At 29.8% G+C, this 19,680-nt stretch overlaps 1 protein-coding gene across 1 annotated transcript; it reads left to right on the forward strand.

Annotated features, from left to right (window-relative positions):
• Positions 1 to 3,857: 3,857 nt before the first annotated feature.
• LOC135958384 (anoctamin-3-like) lies at positions 3,858 to 11,488 on the forward strand. The gene is made up of 11 exons (XM_065509288.1): positions 3,858 to 3,905; positions 4,039 to 4,278; positions 4,506 to 4,711; positions 4,798 to 4,966; positions 5,029 to 5,084; positions 5,141 to 5,299; positions 5,350 to 5,510; positions 7,184 to 7,422; positions 10,075 to 10,675; positions 10,729 to 11,222; positions 11,281 to 11,488. Exons 1-11 carry the CDS (start codon positions 3,858 to 3,860, stop codon positions 11,446 to 11,448), a joined length of 2,541 nt encoding a protein of 846 aa, XP_065365360.1. The 3' UTR covers positions 11,449 to 11,488.
• The last annotated feature ends 8,192 nt before the right edge of the window (positions 11,489 to 19,680 follow it).

Below are 19,680 nucleotides of genomic sequence, written 5' to 3' on the forward strand. Positions count from 1 at the left end.
AAAAAAAATAGGTTCTCATAATAAAAAAATTTGAAAAATTACGAAAAAAAAATAAAAAGTAAAAAAAAATAAAAACTTACTTAAAATATGAAAGTTTAATTCTTTATCTATCCATTATTGTTTAACATTTTCGAAAATCGTTGTAAAAATGTGGGAGTTAGAGGTTCTAAAGTACTACGACCTATTCTAAAACAGTGTTCTAAAAGATAAAAATCGCCCAGACCATCCCAAACATTTTGATAACTAAGAGTTGGAGGCATTAGTCCATGAAGATTGTTGCCAAACTCAACAAAAGCTAGCCAAACAATTGGTAGTTAATCAAGCAGCAATTTCAAAACGTTTGAGAGCAGCAGGATTCATCCAACAGTAGTGAATTTGGGTACCATTCGAATTGAAGCCGAGATACCTTGAAAAACGATTTTACATGTTCGAAATGTTTCTTGAACGCTATAAAAGAAAATCAGTTTTCCACCGAATCTTTACTTGCTATACCTTTTAAAATGTATTTAGAAAGAACTAGTTGGGAATTTTTGATGCAAGATAATCATTTGAAAAAATCTCGCATTCATAAATTCCAAAACAATATGTAAAACATTATTTGGCAATATCTCAGCCAGCCTGGTCCTGAAAAATAGGCAAATTCAAAACTATGAAGTAGTTAATTATGAAAAATTAAAAAAAATTTTCAAAAATTGAGCCTAATTTTTTAGATATCGAGCCCTTAGCGCCAAATTATCGTAAGCGACAAAACACAAATTTTACAGGAGAAGGTTTTTTCGATTATTTTGAAATTTATACATTGAATTAAAAATGTTATGATGCGATATAATATGATTTCGTTGTAGCTATTTGTCTATTTTTCAAAAATATGTATAACTATTGACAATTAAAAATTCATGGAATACTTTATTGAAAAATATGACAAAAAATGTTTTTTATTGAATTTTTGCATAGATACAAATTTTTCGACTTGAAATAAAATTGTTATTTAAAAATAGTTTTTAATGAAATTTCACAGTTATGTAAAATTTTCTATTCAAAATGGAAAAATAAAAATGAATTTTGAAAATTATTATCAGCAATCCCAAAATTCCCAAAAAAGTGTTGAAAAATCCCAAAAATGGAAATTTTTTAGTTTTTTGGCTATAATATCCATACCAGGGTCGGAGTTATCGGAATCCTTTACAAAATAATTAAAAGCATATTGGGCCATCTAAAATCGGTTACTATATTTTGATATCGAATATGCGATTTGAGAATTCTTGTCCTAAAGTTTAATTAAAAAAAAATAGGTGTTTTTGATTGGACCTGGTCCCTTCGGTAACAACAATTTTAATTTTTTTTTTCATTTAAAATATTTTGTAAAAACCTAGCTTTCAGAAAGTATAAATTCCTTATATATCCTCTTAGAAATTTTTTGTGATAACTTAAAAAGAAAAACAGTTCTTTTTTTCCAAAAAATTAGCGAAAAATCGGCTTTTTAAATTTTTTCAAATTCAAATGTATATGACTTTGGACTTAGTCATTATTTTTAAACAGTTCTTTTTCTATTTGACACATACATATGTTGTTAGTCTAATGAAGGAAAACTGGAGAAAATCGGAAAATATTTGAATACGCTGTTATCAAAAAACTGGAGTAGGTTGGGTAAAAATATTGAAAATTTAATTTTCGATGAGAAGATTTTATATGTGTAATTTTTTTTTGAAATCGGAACACAAACGAAGAAATAGGATCGTTTTAAAAATGTAACATACCCGAGGTGTCCTACTTTGAGGGCCATTAGTCGCGGCGCTGGTGGGCCCATGAGGTCCAGATTCAGAACCTAAACTCAACAGCAATCTAACGATTTAGAAGTTTCAGATTTATTTCCTTCTTTTTTTTCTAACACATAGTGGTTAGTCGCTTACGATAAAATTCGTTTAATGTAAAAGGTAAACATTGACTTATGATAAAATCTTACCGCCTATAATTTTGAAGTTATTAACAATTTTGATATTCAGTGGGTCCATAAAATTTTAATTTTTGCAATAAAAAAAAAAATTTAGAAAATGTCGCTTACGATAATTTGGCGCTAAGGGGTCGATATGTACATTAGGCTGGGTTGATTTGTACAAACGATCAAAAAGTAAAAAATCATATAGCAGAAACGCAATCTACGGAAAATTCTAAGAAATTTTCCTCAAGAAACCATAGGTCTAAAATAAAATCCTATCTTGCGCATTTCGTCTTTTATCCAATAAAAAATACTGAAATATCATTGGATAAAAGACGAAATGCGCTAGATAGGATATGATTTTAGACCTATGGTTTATTCGATTTTTCATGAAAAATCGACCCACCCTAATGACATATTTCTCAAAGATATTTAAAAAAAAATTTTAATATTTTTTCATACTTGACAAGAACTGGCTTTAGTAATTACTCATGGCAGAACAAGCAAGGTACAATTATTAAAAAGTACGTTCTCAATTATACATTCCCTATAACGTCGAACAAAAGAAAATTAGAAAAAAACAAAAAGAAATGTCTAAGACAAAAATAAATTAATTAAACAAATTATTGTGTATTTAATTTTTTTCTTGAAATATTCAATTCAAATTAAATTTTTTCCAAATAAATATGTGTTAGTTTTAATATAACGTGCAAAATATTGCGAAAACAAAATAAAAAGTGATGAGAGTAAATGCGTTGTTTGACGTTGTAGGGGTAAATATTGAAAACTCTCCCTAATAATTGTACCTGGTTGGTTCTACCATGGTAATTACTAATAAAAAATTTTTAAGTCGATATAGACATGCACCCTACTTCAGGAAATGGTCAAAAATAATGATTTTTTTTAAAAAATATTCTAAGATTATCGTACAAAATTTCACATATAGTTTTGTAATTGTTACCTGCCCGCTCAAAAAAGTGGTCAGGGGAACAGATTCTATAAAAATAATCTTAAGTTGAAGGCTTAGGTGTTCCTTCCGATACACAGTTGATTTTTCATTAATGATAAGCTCTATAAAATCAAGAATTAAGTCCTTATGAAGAATTTCAAAGGTACAATCTGTAAGGTAATTTTATGCCAAGATAATAGTGGATAATTCTACTTAAAATCATTAGCTTCCCTCAAATCATTTCGATTGTAAATCATATAAATTAGTCCATTAATAGCTGATGTTCTGGTATTATATTGAATGTACTCAAACTTCGGAGATATTAACCGAATTGTCTCAGAAAGCGGCTTGTTTGTTACTATTTTTTTTGTAAGTTAAATGTTTATTTTAATCTACATACGTAGGTTTTTGCATGTTTGGAACCAATATTATTGTCTCTGTATTTCGGTAAATATCGCAATTTATATGATACAACAATATAATTAACGCAGCTTGTATATAAATTTGTTCATAAACATCCATCTTCTCAGCATTACGTTTTATAATTTTTAATTATTTACTTTTGTTAATGTATGATAAATATCAATAAAGCTAATTAAAAACAATCATACGCACCCGTAAATCCTTAACATCCTATACATTGGAGCGTATACTTAATATTGAATTAAATATCAAACATTCGCCTTAAATAATGGCATTTTGTGGAGAATAAAATAAAAAATATTGAAATTTATTAAGAAACGTTTTTTATTGTGACTGATTTGAAAAAAATGTTGGCATTCCTGAAAAATTTCACATTTGTAAATATTTCAAAAAACTCTAAAAGAAATTTCAAAAATAAGGAAAACTAAAGAAATTTATGAAATTTATGAAATTTTCCCTAAGAAAATTATTTATTTCCTAGTTACTTTTACAAAATAGTTTGCTGTTTACGAATGGTAATGATTCAAAGAAATCTGTGAAAATATTCTAATGGGAAATTGTTGCAAAAGTTCAATTCCATCGGATAATCGCAGAAAGGTGAGTTCTTCTATGTTAAAGAAAGATACATAAATAAATAAAAAACTGTATTGTACATAAAAGATTTCACTAATGGTAAAGTATATTTTTAATCAAAAATTCGCAAAAATTTTAAATTGCTTGTTAATTCCAGACAAAACGACACTTTGAGGATGGCATACGAGAAGTGGATTTTGTTATAGGTTTTAATCATTTTGATATTCAATTTGATCATGTTAAGAAACGTCACATATTTGAAAGAAATCTAGTTAAAGAGGGCTTGCAAATGGAACTGGATTTTAGTCAATGTATCCACTTTATAAAAATTCATGCTCCCATAGAGGTTTTGTATCGTTATGCAGAAATACTTAAGATTAAAATGCCAATGAAAAAGGTATAAGTAAAATTTATAACAAGCTTTTTATTAAAACATTTAAATTGTTTAAAGAACTTAAAAAAATTAGCCAATTAATTGATATGAACGAATCTCTCTTTACAAAAACAATAATAGTGAATAAATCAGTTATGGTTTGATTTTAAGTTAAATCATCAAATTTTTGAAATTCCTATTTTTATTTAAAATTTCCTTTCTCTTAACATTTTTATGAAATTGATTTATAGCTTCCTGGCCAAGAACATCTTTACGATGATCCTTATGAAAAGTCCATAAGTTTTGAACAAATTCATATGCAAAAAGATGACAAAATGCCCAACTGCTTTGGAAGAATATGTAAACCATTACATAGATGTATTAAATTAAGTTCAGAAAAGTTTCCAATTAAAGAAAAGCGTATTTATTCGGAATTTCAAGTCAACCATAAGAGTTTGTAAGTTATGATTTGATGAAAAATTAAAAATATTTTTAATTTAGATCACTGTGAATTGGCCATATACAATATTTAATATAATATAGATATGACAACCATCAATCGAGTTTCTTTGATGCTGGGACAAGAAACAGTATTGTCTATTTCATATTGGAACGTTTGCATTTTAGTGATGATGAAGATACACCGGATAATGTGGGCATCGAAAAATTGCTTTCAGAGGGAGCCTATGTGTGTGCCTATACATTACATGAAGTAAGTTTTTAGTTTATTTAGTTAAAAAGTAGTATTAGCTGTATATTTTACTTTATATAAAGGAAACTCATCGTCACTTATTATTAACTGAATGGGCTACCATGAAGCGTTTGTTGCAGTAAGTTTCTGATCGTATAATTTTAAAATAATTTAGGCTAGTCATTCTTATTATAGCACTCAACCTTTGGACCATATTAAAGAGTATTTTGGTGCCAAAGTAGCCATTTATTTTGCCTGGCTAGGTTTCTACACTAATATGCTGATGCCTCTTAGTATTTTTGGTTTATTATATTTATTGTTTGGTTTCTTAACCAGGACTTGGGATACAGTTAGGTAAGTGTCTTGTAATTGTTGTATATTTAAATGAATTGCATGTATTTCAGTAAAGAGATTTGTGATCACAAATCATCGATAATAATGTGTCCTTCATGTGATCGCCAGTGTGATTACTGGGAGCTTAAGGAGATCTGTATAGCATCAAAAGTCAATCACTTGATTGATAATTATGGTACGGTGGTTTATGCTTTCGTGACATCCATATGGGGTAGGTGGATTAAAATAATATTTTCAAATTTGTTATTTTGAAATGGCAGATAGGGTGGTTATAAACTACTAAACTAATGGTCCTTTGTAAAACAAAGACCCCTTTCACTCTAGGCAATTTAGTTGCGCAAGTCTTTTGTGTTTGTTGATGCCAGAGGTAATGTCGGGTTAAGGAGACGAAAATTTTGTATGCTATTTTGTTGTTGAGCAAGAGACTTGCGCAACTAAATTGCCTAGTGTGAAAGGGGTCAAAGTAAAGCGTGTTTAAAACTATTAGACATTCAATTATTTTCCATTTTCTGAAAATCATAAAATTCACTCTAATTTATATACATATAAAGGTTATTCATTTCAAAAAAGTGGAAAATTACACTCTGATTTTTTTAAACTTTTACACAACAAAAACATGAACAAAAATCAACAAAAAAATACAACTTTTTTTTGGAATTTTTTTCTTGTTGTGTAAAACTTTAAAAAAATCAGAGTGTAATTTTCCACTTTTTTGAAATGAATACCCTCATAGTTTTTTCATGAAATATCTTTATTCCAAGAAATTTCTTTTATAAACACAACAGAAGAGAGAGTAAACCAATGTCTATACTTGACAAATATTTATCGTAACAATTGATGACGTTTATTGTCAAGACAAAATTGTCTGAGCTAAAGCACAAACAATTTTGTCATAACGAAGCAATAATACTAATAAATGGAGACTATACCATATAATTTGTTATCTTGACAACTATTTTGAAGTTTATCATGATAAAAATGTATCAGGTATAGACAGGGGGTTAAGACCGTATGATTACTGTCAATAAAATAAATTAAATAATAATCATACGTTCCTGTAAACAAAAATATCCTACATATTAAAGCGTATACTTAATATTGAATTAAATTTTGTTGTTGAATAAAGCTTTTTACATTAAAAAAAAATATTTATTTTAAGTTTTTGAGAGAATTCTTTTAATTGTGAATAAATTCGAAAAGAATCCATCGATTTTTATGATCGATATTTCATTTTGTTGCTACTTTCGATTTTTCATGAGTTTTTTAAAACAATAAATTTTTGAAATTGCTATTTTCATGTAAAAAGTATATTTTTTGCTTCAATTTATTATTATAACTCCGAAATTACTGAGCCGATTAAAACGTAATATATAAACGGATTAAAGGTTGTGTAAATCTCAACTTTTTTAAGTTAATTTAAATAACATCATTAATTATGTGGAGAAACGCCTAACAAACATTTAAAAAAAACACCTCTCCTTAGAATTTAAAATTTGGACCATATTTGTGTTACTTTAACCACAATACATCCAAATTGTTTATTGGTTTAAAAAGACTCTCTAATTTTTTCGATTTTGTTACCCTGTGTAAATATTTTTTTTCCTCGAAGCGCTTTATTATTTGTCTCAAGGAATTATAAAAAGCTTTCGAAATTCATTAAGGACAAATATTAAAATAATCATCGATCAAATTAACATTTTTTATGCTCTCCTGAAAAATTTTAAAATTACAGTTACCATATTCACGTCACATAGTAAACTCTTATTTTCTCCTTGTTTTCTCATGTTAATTTGAATAGAAATTTTTTGCCTTGTTTGTATACAAATTTGAAGAAAATACACTTTTTTTCTAAGACTTTAATTGTGAGTACATTTTTTTCCTTAGCTGTTTTATTTCTAGAACTGTGGAAACGTTATGCCGCCAAAATAGTTCATAAGTGGGGTCTCACGGGCTACACTCAAGAATTAGAACATGCTCGACCACAATATTTGGCCAAATTGAAAAAGAGTAAAAAATTGTCAGCAAAATTGAATCAACCGAATTGTTTCTTTGAACCGGATGTACCCTTCTGGTTTACAAAGTGTTTTCCAAGTGTCACTAGTTACAGTATATTGTTGTTATTTGTAAGTATAATTATTTTGTTTTAGAATTTAAACAGCCCTATTTATTAAAAGAAATTAATAATACTGTTGGTTGGTTGACATGGTATCTGACTGCATACAAGCAATCAAGTAGAATGTATATGATTCCGTTTTGTCAAGATCACAGATCACATATTGTCATAATGTCCTAATATTTTACAACGGTTTTATTGTTTTTCAAGCAAAAAATGTCCTAAAATAATACTTCTTTGTATGCTATGTTTATTGTGTTATCGTATCCAACCAGCAGAGATCCGAATGCCTAAGAGTCGGTTAAGCCGAGCCGCCGAGTTGTGGTGTATTAGACATTATGACAATATGACTTATAAGAGATCTTGTGAGTTGACCAATGTATTGTGATATGTGGTATTTTGGGATATTTATTGTCAGCCTTCTAAAGATCATAGCCGAAGTGTTCGCTTTTAATAGTTCCAATCGGTATCTGAGACTTTTAAAGTGAATCCATTTCTGGCCAGTTTATCTGCTTACTTATTATTGACTCTATGTCCAGAACTCTAAACTAAGCTAGGATATCTGTCAGACATCTACAATATTTCAGACTGAAAGACACAAGCGTTTTCTGAAAGTAGTATTGAGAATCTTAACCAGAGTTCGTCAAAGAAAATACAGATCCGTTTATACTTCATTGTATACACTGAAGTTCGTATTCGTTTCCTTTTGAAAGGAACATTAACTTTAAAAGGCCGTGAGGGGCCTTATACAATAACAGGTTTAGTTTAGCAAATTAATGATACTTCCGTGTCCAAGGATCATGAGGCAAATAGGCTAACCGCGTATTATTGAAGGAATCAAGTCAATATCGGATACTCTGTTCCAAAGTGAAACGTATCCCAGAGAGAGCGTCCTGCATCGATCAATATAAATAGTAGTCGAACGGAGCATGGTCTGGACTATAAAGCGGTTGAGGCAAACTTTCCCTAACTCATCATTCTAAATACTTTTTAATAGGTATAGCAACATGTGGCCAAGCGTTGTCAAGATGGAATATTACGGTTTCATTCCTTTCCACTTCCGGTCGTTTTTCGGCAAATTCTCGTTTTGCGCGAATCAGTTGCGTTCGGTCCGGGTTCTCTGTAATGGTCTGGTCAGATTTTAGTAGCTCATAATAGGTAAAACCCACCAAATACAGATCATTCCCTTGGCACCACGGATATTTGGCTTTGGTGTCGATTTGATTCGTTGGTCGAACTTCATGTACGATCACTTACGCTTCGGGTTATCATATTGGATCCATTTTTAGTCACACGAAATGATCTTTATAGCGTTCAACCATCATTTGGGGCATGCAAAATCGTTTTCAAGGTCTCTTGGCTTCAATTCGTATGGCACCCAATTTCCCTGAAATTACAGCTTGTGTAGCTCCCAATGAGTTTGCTAGCTCTTGTTGAGTTTGGCAATGGAGTAATGCCTTCAATTCTTGGTCTTCAATCTTTTTCGGCTGGCCTGGTCGATCTTTGTCTTCCGTGTCAAAATCACCACTTCTGAACCGCACAAACTATCTCTTACATGTTGAAAATGATGGAAAACATTCAAGTTTTTCATGATTATTTCGAGCCCAGAATAATACGTAGATATTTCACACTGATAGTCTGATAGAGAAAGTTCACAGTGCCGTAATAGTGGTAGTCTGAAGATTTCTACCTTGGTGTTATGAGTCACCCAATGTGTACAGCTGCTGAACGTTTCATTATGGTAATCATAATGCTTATAACAGCCAGAAAAATACATGGATTTAACAATACCATATCGCCCACATAAGCTATAGTTCAAATTTCTTTATTTTCCAATTCGAAATAAAAGTACCACACCCAACTTTATTTGAGTGCTCGCTGTTCATGCAGTGATAACTCTCAATTATAGTATGGTCACTATCCAGCTGCTGATGTATTTTTCAACACCTTAGTCCTCTAGAACCCATTGAATTACGATAGTACTTATGTTGTTGAAGGCTCTTTTGTTTTTAGGAAAGCTGTCATTGTATTTAAATTAAAGTGATCTGTCGAAGATCCTTACAACTTTATCCAGCACTGTCTCCGTTGAACGACCCTGTGGTAGTTATGTTGATCACTCGAGAGTTGAGATGATCCCTTCAAATTGTGCCTTATACATGAATCGATTAGATATTAGTATATGGTTTTCAACCGGTAAGATATTGGGCGGAAGTCCTTTGCAGTTTGGTTACCAATTTTCCGAATTTGGGAGTAAAGTAATTTTTTTCGATCTAAAACCAAACTTAATTTAGTTGAAAAGTGGCAGAGTTTATATATTATATACAAACGGGGAATGGTAGATACCCTTGCAGCATCCGTGGTGCGATTCCCTCAGGTCCTGTTTACTTATATTATGAAAAACCATCAATGATTTCAAAAAGTGACTCACTATTATTATCAAAATCGGGAAAAATATTTTTTAACCCGAATATTTTTTCCACCAAAAAAATTTGTTTATCATGTTTTTTTTTCACTAATAAATTTAAAAAATTTGGAAAACAAAATTTAAAAAAAATTTGGAATAAAAACAATTTTTTAAAAAAAATTTAAAAAAAAGTTTATTTTGTTTACCTAAAAATATTTAAAATTTGTATTTTAAGTTATAATTTGGTGTTCCTTTCAGATTTGCATAACCCTAATGGTAACCACCTCCATGATAGTTTATCGTATGGCCCAACGAGCAGCCCAAAATATTGTGGGCAGTGAAACACCAGTTGTCTATACCGTATTCTACTTTCCCATGGCCTCAACAGTTATCGAACTTATCATAATAACGGCCTTAGCCAATATATACAATTCGCTGGCCGTTGTCCTAACCAACTGGGAGTACTGTCGCACACAAAAAGAATTCGATGAAAGTGTAACCACTAAAAACTTTATATTCCATTTTGTAAACTACTATTCCTCCCTCTGCTATATAGCCTTCATCAAAGGCAAGCTGGTGGGTTATCCGGGTAAATATAATAGATTTTTTGGTTGGCGCCGCGAGGAATGTCATCATGGTGGTTGTTTGCTGGAGCTAAGCATACAGCTGGTTATAATAATGTTGGGTAAACAGGTGTTTTTTGGTTTAATGGAAATGTTAATGCCGCCCTTGAAAATTCTTATGGGATTGGTTAGCTGGAGGAAAGGAGAGCAATTGCAAAAGAATAATCAATGGGCAAAGGATTATTATTTATTGAACTGGTCTAACAATATGATGTATTTGGAGTATTTGGAAATGGGTAAGATATGTAAAGATATCAAATTTAATTTACTGATTTTTTTAATACAACAGTTATACAATATGGTTTTGTTACCTTATTTGGTTTGGCTTTTCCTTTGGCTCCTCTTTTGGCCTTAATAAATAATCTTCTTGAGTTGCGCTTGGATGCCTACAAAATGCTTAAGTTCATACAAAGACCTGTGGCTCAGAGAGCTTGTGACATTGGGGTATGGCTGGGTTTTCTAAATATGATAACCAAACTAGCGGTGGCTTCCTGTGCGGTTCTAATAGCCTTTTCCACCAACTTTATAACCAAACTTTTCTACATATCGAGCATTAGTAAAGAGGGCAGTTTAAGGGGTTATACCGATTTTGTGTTGTCTCATTTTAATACTAAAGATTTTGAAAAACAACCTTTGTTTACCAACGAATCGGAGTATTCAAATGTGGAAATTTGCAGATATTGGGATTTTCGTAATCCTCCTTGGACGGACAAGGCTTTTGAAAGGCCCATGGTGTATTGTCAGATATTGGTGGCGAAGTTGGTGTTTATTGTGTTGTATCAGGTAAAATTTCGTAATTATTTTACTGGCAGTTGAGTATTTTAAATTTCTTTTATTTAAGAATTTTATTGGTTTAATGCAATCCATTATCGCCTGGTCGATTCCAGATGTACCACGCGATTTACAAAAACGTATTGATCGCGAAAACTATTTGCTGCGTGAATTCATTATAGAGTATGAAAAGTTATTGGCCTTGGAGCAGAAATATGAATTGGAATCATCGGTGTAATTTGCAATGCTTATTATTTTTACTATATTTAAATATATTATTTATTAACACGGGGATTAATGAACTTGTATACTTCATTATTTCCATTTATTTTTATTTAAATAACATTTATTTAGTTGAATTCAAAAAAGTCAAAATCCATATAAAAATGTTATCTATACGAAAAGCGATTCCCATAAAAATACACCCTTTTATAGCACGTAATCTATGTGTTCTTATCTAAAATATATTAACATTTATTTGCTAATGTAAAAATAAATTTACACTCAGTTTGCTACATACTCGTGCATGTCTGTAAGTAAAAGTCAATAATAAATAAAATCTTTATATCAGTTTTCAAATTACTTAAGCTGCATGTTAAAAAAAATAGAAACAAAATCAAAATTACTACTGAATGCAAATTAAACATGTTTTATCACTATAAATATAATTTGTTTTTTTATTTAATTTAATTTAATTTCTTTTTAATATCAAATTTCTTTAGACATAATTTTTGTAGTTTGTATTGTGAATTATGTTATGTATTGTATTTATATTTATTTTTGTACTTAATACCATTTAACAAGATCATTGTCAAGATTTTGTTTATTTGTTTGGTCTAATAATGATATGTAGTAGTGTTTTCTTCTTGTCAGCTGAATCATATAATAATTGTTTGCTTTGTTTATTTCGCCTCAAACACACAGTGGTTTGACATATTATAAATTTTGATAAAATAATTACCAAGTTGCTAGGTAAGATAGTGATATAAACTTAAATCATGTTTAATCATTATCAAAGAAAAAAGCCTTGGAATAGAAGCTGGGTAATTTAGTGTTGTATAGATACAGTTAACTGAAAACAAATTAAAGGGATTTAGCATGTATGTTAAGTAAATTTTATGTGTTTATACTTAATAGAAATCCAGTTATAGCTGTAACTAAGAAAAAGTTAGGCAGAAGGGAGTTGATACTCTTTTAGATTTGCTTAGATTTCAATCAAAGTTTGGACGATAAGCAGGAAAATATTATTAAAAGTTTGGTCCTAATAAAATTGAAAACAAGCAAGAAAGTATGGTCGGTCAAGCCCGACCATATAATACCCTACACCAAGTAAATGAGTAAAAATATTTTTCTTTTAAAATATCAATAATTTATATTTTTGAGTGATTTTTCGAAGGGGCCTTATATGGGAGCTATGATCAATTATGGACCGAAAATTAGGTCGTGTGATTTATGTCTATATGAAAGTTATTTATGTTGAATTTTGTGTGTATACCAACATTTTTAAGTGATTTATGCACGTTAAAGTGATTTTCGGAAGCGGGTCTATATGGGAGCTATGACTAATTATGGACGATCGTAACAAAATTTGGTGACATGAATTTTGTATATATAAAACTTATTTGGAGCGATAGATAAATTAAACATTTATGACCGATAAAGTCCAATTTCGAGAGGACATTTGTATGGGGGCTAGGTGAAATAATGGACCGATTTCAGCCAGTTTCAATAGGCTTGGTCTTTGGGCCGAAAAATAATATGTACCAAATTTGATGGAAATATCTTAAAAATTGCGACCTGTACTCTGCGCACAAGGTTTACATGGACAGCCAGCCAGCCAACCAGCCAACCAGACGGACGGACGGACGGACGGACATCGTTTAATCGACTCAGAAAGTGATTCTAAGTCGATAGGTATACTTTAAGGTGGGTCAGACTAATATTTTTGGGCGTTACAAACATCTGCACAAACGCATAATACCCTCCCCACTATGGTGGTGTAGGGTATAAAAAGGTATGGCAAATAAATTTCATGGGAATAAAAACGGAAATTTGTGTTTTTGATTCATTCAAAATTTTACCTACCCAAAAATATATATAGATTTAATTTTCTCACAAAATCTTCCATTCAGTTGTCTATTTTTTGCAAAGAAATTAAGAAAAAAATATATTTTCAGGATATCCAAGGATAAAGGACATTTTCCTTTGTGAAAGCATGATATGTAATTTAACCCTGCTGTTAGGTTAAATTTGGTCCATATAAATTGCTAATGTAAAAATCTAGTGTGGGATTATATTTTTTTAATTTTTATTAATCAACATAGATTAAATATATAATAGATACTTGTGGGATTCCACTTTTTTGATTTTTGTTCTAAAGAATCACAAATTTTTGCAAATGCTTAGTTCACTTTGTGTGCATTTTTTTTAATAAAATAGACGTGTTTTACTTACGACATGGCAGACTTGAAAAAAGATGAAGTACAAGAACTGCTCCATGCAGAAAGTGACTCTGATATTTCAAATTCGGAAGTTGATTATATTTCAGAAAACATATAAAACAATCAAAGAAAACCGAGGAAAATATTCTATTGACCAAATGGTCCCCTAACCACTGTGGTTCCAAATCAAAATCTAGGAGGACAAAATTATTTGGCGCTCTTTTTATATAGAATTGATATCTCCGATTCCAAAAAAAATTTTAAAAGATCAATATAAACTTTTTTTCAAGTTACAGTAGGGTCTAGATATACATATAAAAAACAGTAATAAAAAATTAAAAAAATAGACTTCATAAATGCAGTAATACAAAGCAATTACAAGGCAAAGCAATACTTTATGACATTCATGAACGCATAAATGTTTTGTAAAGAATCATAAATGAAAACAGTTCACAAATTTGACAGATGATGCGCACAATAAAGAACTTGCGACATTGCCAAAACAAAATCTATTGCGTTTATGAACACTATACATTGCAGTGTTGCTTTGCAAAATGCGTTTATGAAGTCAGCCATACGTTTCATGTGTTTCTGAAACTAAATTTTTAAAAAGATCTGTATTTACTATATTTCAAGTTACAGTAGGGTATATAATAGATATATAATAATCAATAATAAATAAAGAAATATTTCTAAAAATTCCATTCCGTAAGAATTAAAAAAAAGTATTTCGTCGGGTGCTGGCGGCCACAATTTTTTTACAAAGTCATTCCTAAGAAGTTTCTTTAAATGATGTATGTAGGCATTGGATGGGCTTCGACGGTCTTTTTTTTTGGCAAGTTATATAATATTCATAGAAAAAAAAATATCAGTATATTTGAGAACCAAGTTTAAAGGACTATAACTGGAAAATGGAGAGGCCCAAAAATATAAGATATACACTTGATGAAAGCCTATATCAATGTTTATCTATGTTTTGAAGTATGAATTTCTATATGGTAAAATAATTGAGATATATCTAATTTTGTAAGGCAGTAAAATATTAAAAACAAGTAAGAGTGCTATATTCGGCTGTGCCGAATCTTATATACCCCTTCACCAAATTATACTTCAAAATTTGAAATATTTTTAGGTAAACAAAATCTAATTTTTTTGCAGTTGTTTTTTTAATTTTTTGTAAAAAAAAATTTTTCGATTATTTTAAATTTAAAAAATTTTTTTTTGTTTTTTTAATTTTTTTTTTTGAAAACAAAAAATTCGGGTTAAACATTTTTTTCCGATTTTGACCTATTGTAGGTCCAACTTACTATGGTCTTATATACGTCGTTGCAAATGTCTTTGAAATATCTATCATTAGATATCCATATTGTCTATATTAATGTCTTAGTAATCCAGATTTAGGACAAAAATCGAGGTTGGCTTGGTTTTTTTCTCATATCTCAGCCATTTGTGGACCGATTTTGCTGATTTTAAATAGAAAAATTCTCGAAAGCATGTCTGACAGAATTATTGAAGATTTGGATCCCGAAGATATCTGGGGTCTTCAGAAAATTGATTTCAACAGACAGACGGACATGGCTTAATCGACTCCGCTATCTATAAGGATCCAGAATATATATACTTTATAGGGTCGGAAATGAAAAATGTAGAAATTACAAACGGAATGACAAACTTAAATATACCCTTCTCACGAAGGTGAAGGGTATAAAAATTAACGAAACTATGATTCAAAATTTGTTGAACTACTGGCGCTTCTGTCGAGAAAACGAAATGTCCAATTGAAAAACCCATTTGTATTAGAGGAGAGCAGATAATCAGCTTCCGAAAAAACTTAGTTTTCCAAATTCTGAAGATACCGATTTTCATAATTTTGTCCATCTAGATTTTGATTTGGAACCACAGTGCTAACCTAAGATTCGTAATTTTTTATTTTTCTCAGTCCTGTTTTAAGTCACATCCTTGAATTTTTGTATGTAGCATTGGTTTATAAAAAGACCACCTGAGGTAAAAAACTCAGTCAGTATATATCACCGTTCAAAAATTACAAAGGAAATAAATAAAATTTTGGACCAAATAGGCTTAACAGCAGGGTTAAATAAAATGGTTAGAAAGCTAAATTTAATCCATGAATCAGTTTCACTTCTTGTTATTCTTTGTTGCGAAAATGTTTAAATTAATAAAAGGTTTATAAAACAAAATTTCCATACAAAATTTGTTTTATAAACCTTTGATAAATTTATCACAATTTTTTTAATTTTAAATTTCTAAGCAAACGATTCGTCATTAAACGAATATATTACAAATTTCGTTTTAAAAAATCTCAATTGTTTTATTATATGCATGTTTTATTAGCTAACACCAGGTGTGCTTTAGAGTTAACAAATACAATTTATTTAGTAACTAACATCTATCGTTTTCATTTTAAATTAATACTTATTCTAATATCTTATAATATACAATATCTATCCAAAATTATTGGAAACTTTCGTAATTAAACAATAGTTCTCAAGATATTAAGAAATAACTGGATACTTTGTATTAGAGGAGCCACCCCCACTAATACAATTCGCCCATTTTCAGATCAAATCCGTATTCAGATATTCGAAATTAAGAATTTACTTCCACAACATTAGTTCTCCAGATATTCGAAAATAAATATTTGCTTTGTATGGCACCAGTTTGGGTGAATTCCAAAATGTATGTATGCAATGCAGTCATATCTTTATCAAGACAAAGCATGCAGACGCGTATTTAAAATTTAAAAAAAATTATCATACTGCCTGTTTTTACTTTTTCATACATTTTGTGATATGAACAAATTGAATGAAATTTTAATATTGTTCAAATTGAAAATTGTTTTTCCAGTTTTCTTTAGTTATATACATTTAGGGAAATTATAATTGGGAACATACTTTCTAATAATTGTACCTGGTTTGTTCTGCCATGATATGTATTCAAAAGTTGTTCTTCACAATGGTGCTAAATTATTTCTAAGTAGATTCATTAGAAAATACTTAGTTTATATTCAATAAGTGGAACAAAAACTATTTTAAGTATCTAAATATTCAATGTGGTTGATTGCAATTTAATTTTTCTAAACAACGAGCCATAAATGTGAACAAATCTTAACCAACCATATATTCTATTTTCGTTTTGTAATAAAAAATCCATTAATTTTCGCTGAAGTGCACAATGATTGTTTGTTTGTTTGTTTTTGCAATTATTATTTTTTGTATATGTTAGAACTCAATATATACTTGGAATTTCACTATGCTTAGAAATATAGTCCCGTTTTTGAGATTGTTAAAAATTATTCGAACTATAGAGATATACACATAGAGCGGAAACTATAAAAAAACTCAATCCAAAATATTACTCAAAAAATCACACTACGAGTACTGTTTTTGTCATAGAGAAACATAGAGCGGAAACTAGAAAAAAAATCAAACAAACAAAAAAAAAAACTCAAATTAATCACACATACGAGTGTTGTTTTTGGTTTCACATAGTTTTTTCTACTAATACATTCTCACCACTTAGGTTTCTGACAACTGAGAGTTTCCGCTCTATGTCTATTCTACCTATATGGTTTTTTCACATAATTTTATTTACTAACATATTCAAAATTACTTTTTTTATTGTTTATTTATTTAATCGAGCCCATAGGGCCATATATGATTATACATTCTTACCACTTAGGTTTTTGACAACTGAGTTAGGTCTTTGAGAGGTGAGTTTCCGATCTATATCTATTTATCTATAATTCGAACTTAAATTTTGTAATTTAAAAGAAAATTTATTGTGGCTCAAGCTCAATTGTTTAAAGTAATTTAGATAAATGGCAGATTGAAGTGCAATTTCTACACTGCCTATTCTTGTTTTAACGATAAACATTTGATCACAGTGCATTTCCATTGTTGTATAAAAATCACTCAGTGTTTTCCAGGCGTGTTTCTGAAGTGATTTTTTTTGGGTAATTTTTCATTGAGAAAATTTATCTACAGCCACATAGATAACATTTGTGTACTTGGAATTCATTTTGGGTTGAAAAGGTATAGAGTGTAATAACAAACCAAGTGTAATTTTATCAACCTTAAAGCGTTGAACCTGATGAATGTTTTAGTATTTTACATTCATACTCTTCTTAATGTTAGCTAATCATCATTCATCATTCTTCTTAATTTTTGCTAACAAACACCCATCATTTGAGTTTTTGTGCATTGACAAGTTTCGTTGAACTAACCTTGACCATGATATTGAAAATCAAACAATTATTGTCCATTGTATATATGAACATCAATAAGTTCATTATTTGAGCACGTGAAACACTCAAGCTAAAATGTTCATTTTCTTTAATTGCTCATTGTTTTTATTTTTGTTAAATTTAGTCATTTGTTTTTAATTTACTACCAAGAACATACATATATGAACAGTGATGTCGGCCACGTGAAAGATAAGATTTAAGGAAATATTTTCCAAATGATTTGAGAAAAAAATATTGGCATTATGTGGGAACATGCTAACTGTGATAAACTTAATTAAGAGAAATTAAATTCATTATGATTTAATATGAATTGAAATTTCGTTTCGATACCAGTAAATTTAAAATAAATAAATGTTTCTAAACTGTGCAAAATATACATTGTCGAGTAGCATTAATCATTCAAAGAAATTTCATCATCCAGAAAAAATATATAAATGTATATACATATTTCTTTAAAAAAATCATTTGTATTACTTTTGCTTACACTTTTGTTAAAATATGTATATAAGGGAAATGTTATGCAAAGTATAATCAGTGCATATGAAATAGATATTTGTAAGCATAGAGTAGACATAGAGCGGAAACTCTCCTGTCAAAGACCTAACTCAGTTGTCGAAAACCTAAGTGGTGAGAATGTATTAGTAGAAAAAACTATGTGAAAACAAAAACAACACTTGTATGTGTGATTTCTTTGAGTAATTTTTTCTAGTTTCCCCTCTATGTTTCTTTATGTTTGTAAGTATTTTTTTAAAAGCTCTATTCGTTCATATAGCTTGTCACAAACCATTAATGTGTTAGTCATAGATCAATACACATAGATAGGAAACTCATTTGAACGTTTGTCTAGCTTTTCAAACCATAGAGGATACACATAGAGCGGAAACTCTCCTGTCAAAGACCTAACTCAGTTGTCAAAAACCTAAATGGTGAGAATGTATTAGTAAAAAAAAACTATATGAAAATAAAAACAACACTCGTATGTGTAATTTTTTTGTGTGAGTTTTTTCTAGTTTCCGCTCTATGTATATTTTCTCTATAGTATTAGTGATTTTCAGAAAATTTACTCTCTTATTTAAATAAAAACAAGGAAATAACTCATTTTATATTCTCCCATTGACGTACAAAGGGTAGAGCATAGAAAATATACATACCTACATATTCAGAAGGGTTATTGTGTGAAAAATAACAATTCAGTTAAATTTTTACAGTTCAGTTGTCCCTAACCATACTCCACTGTATACACTAAAGATAAACCGAACTAAACAAAACTGTGTTGCTGTTCAAACAACAACAAGTTGGATGTAGGAATGGTGGCATTTTAGAGGTCGAATGAGTTATACCCTACAAAACCACACCTGCGCAATAGATAAGAGTTTGGAAAATTTCTTGTTCAAAAGGTTTTAGGTGTGGGTGTATAAGCAATGATAATGAAATTCTTATATACAATTTGGACAATACTTCAAGTAAGTTAAATCAGATATTCTAAACAAAAAATTCCATTTTGATTTGAAACATTTTCAAATTTTCCACGCACAGAATTACCTTAGTGCCTTAAATATTTGTCTTTGGTGTCGATTCTTACGCTTCGGGTTATCGTAATGGATCCATTTTACATCAAAACTTATGATTCGGTGCAAAACTGATTTTCTTTTATAGCGTTTACGTACCATTTTGAACATGCAAAATCGTCTTTCAAAGTCTCTCGACTTTAATTCGATTGGTAGCCAATTTCCCTGCTTTTATATAAATCATGGAGCTCTCAAAC

Source organism: Calliphora vicina, chromosome 4 (genome assembly GCF_958450345.1).
Source record: "Calliphora vicina chromosome 4, idCalVici1.1, whole genome shotgun sequence".
Taxonomy (NCBI): Eukaryota; Metazoa; Arthropoda; class Insecta; order Diptera; family Calliphoridae; genus Calliphora; species Calliphora vicina.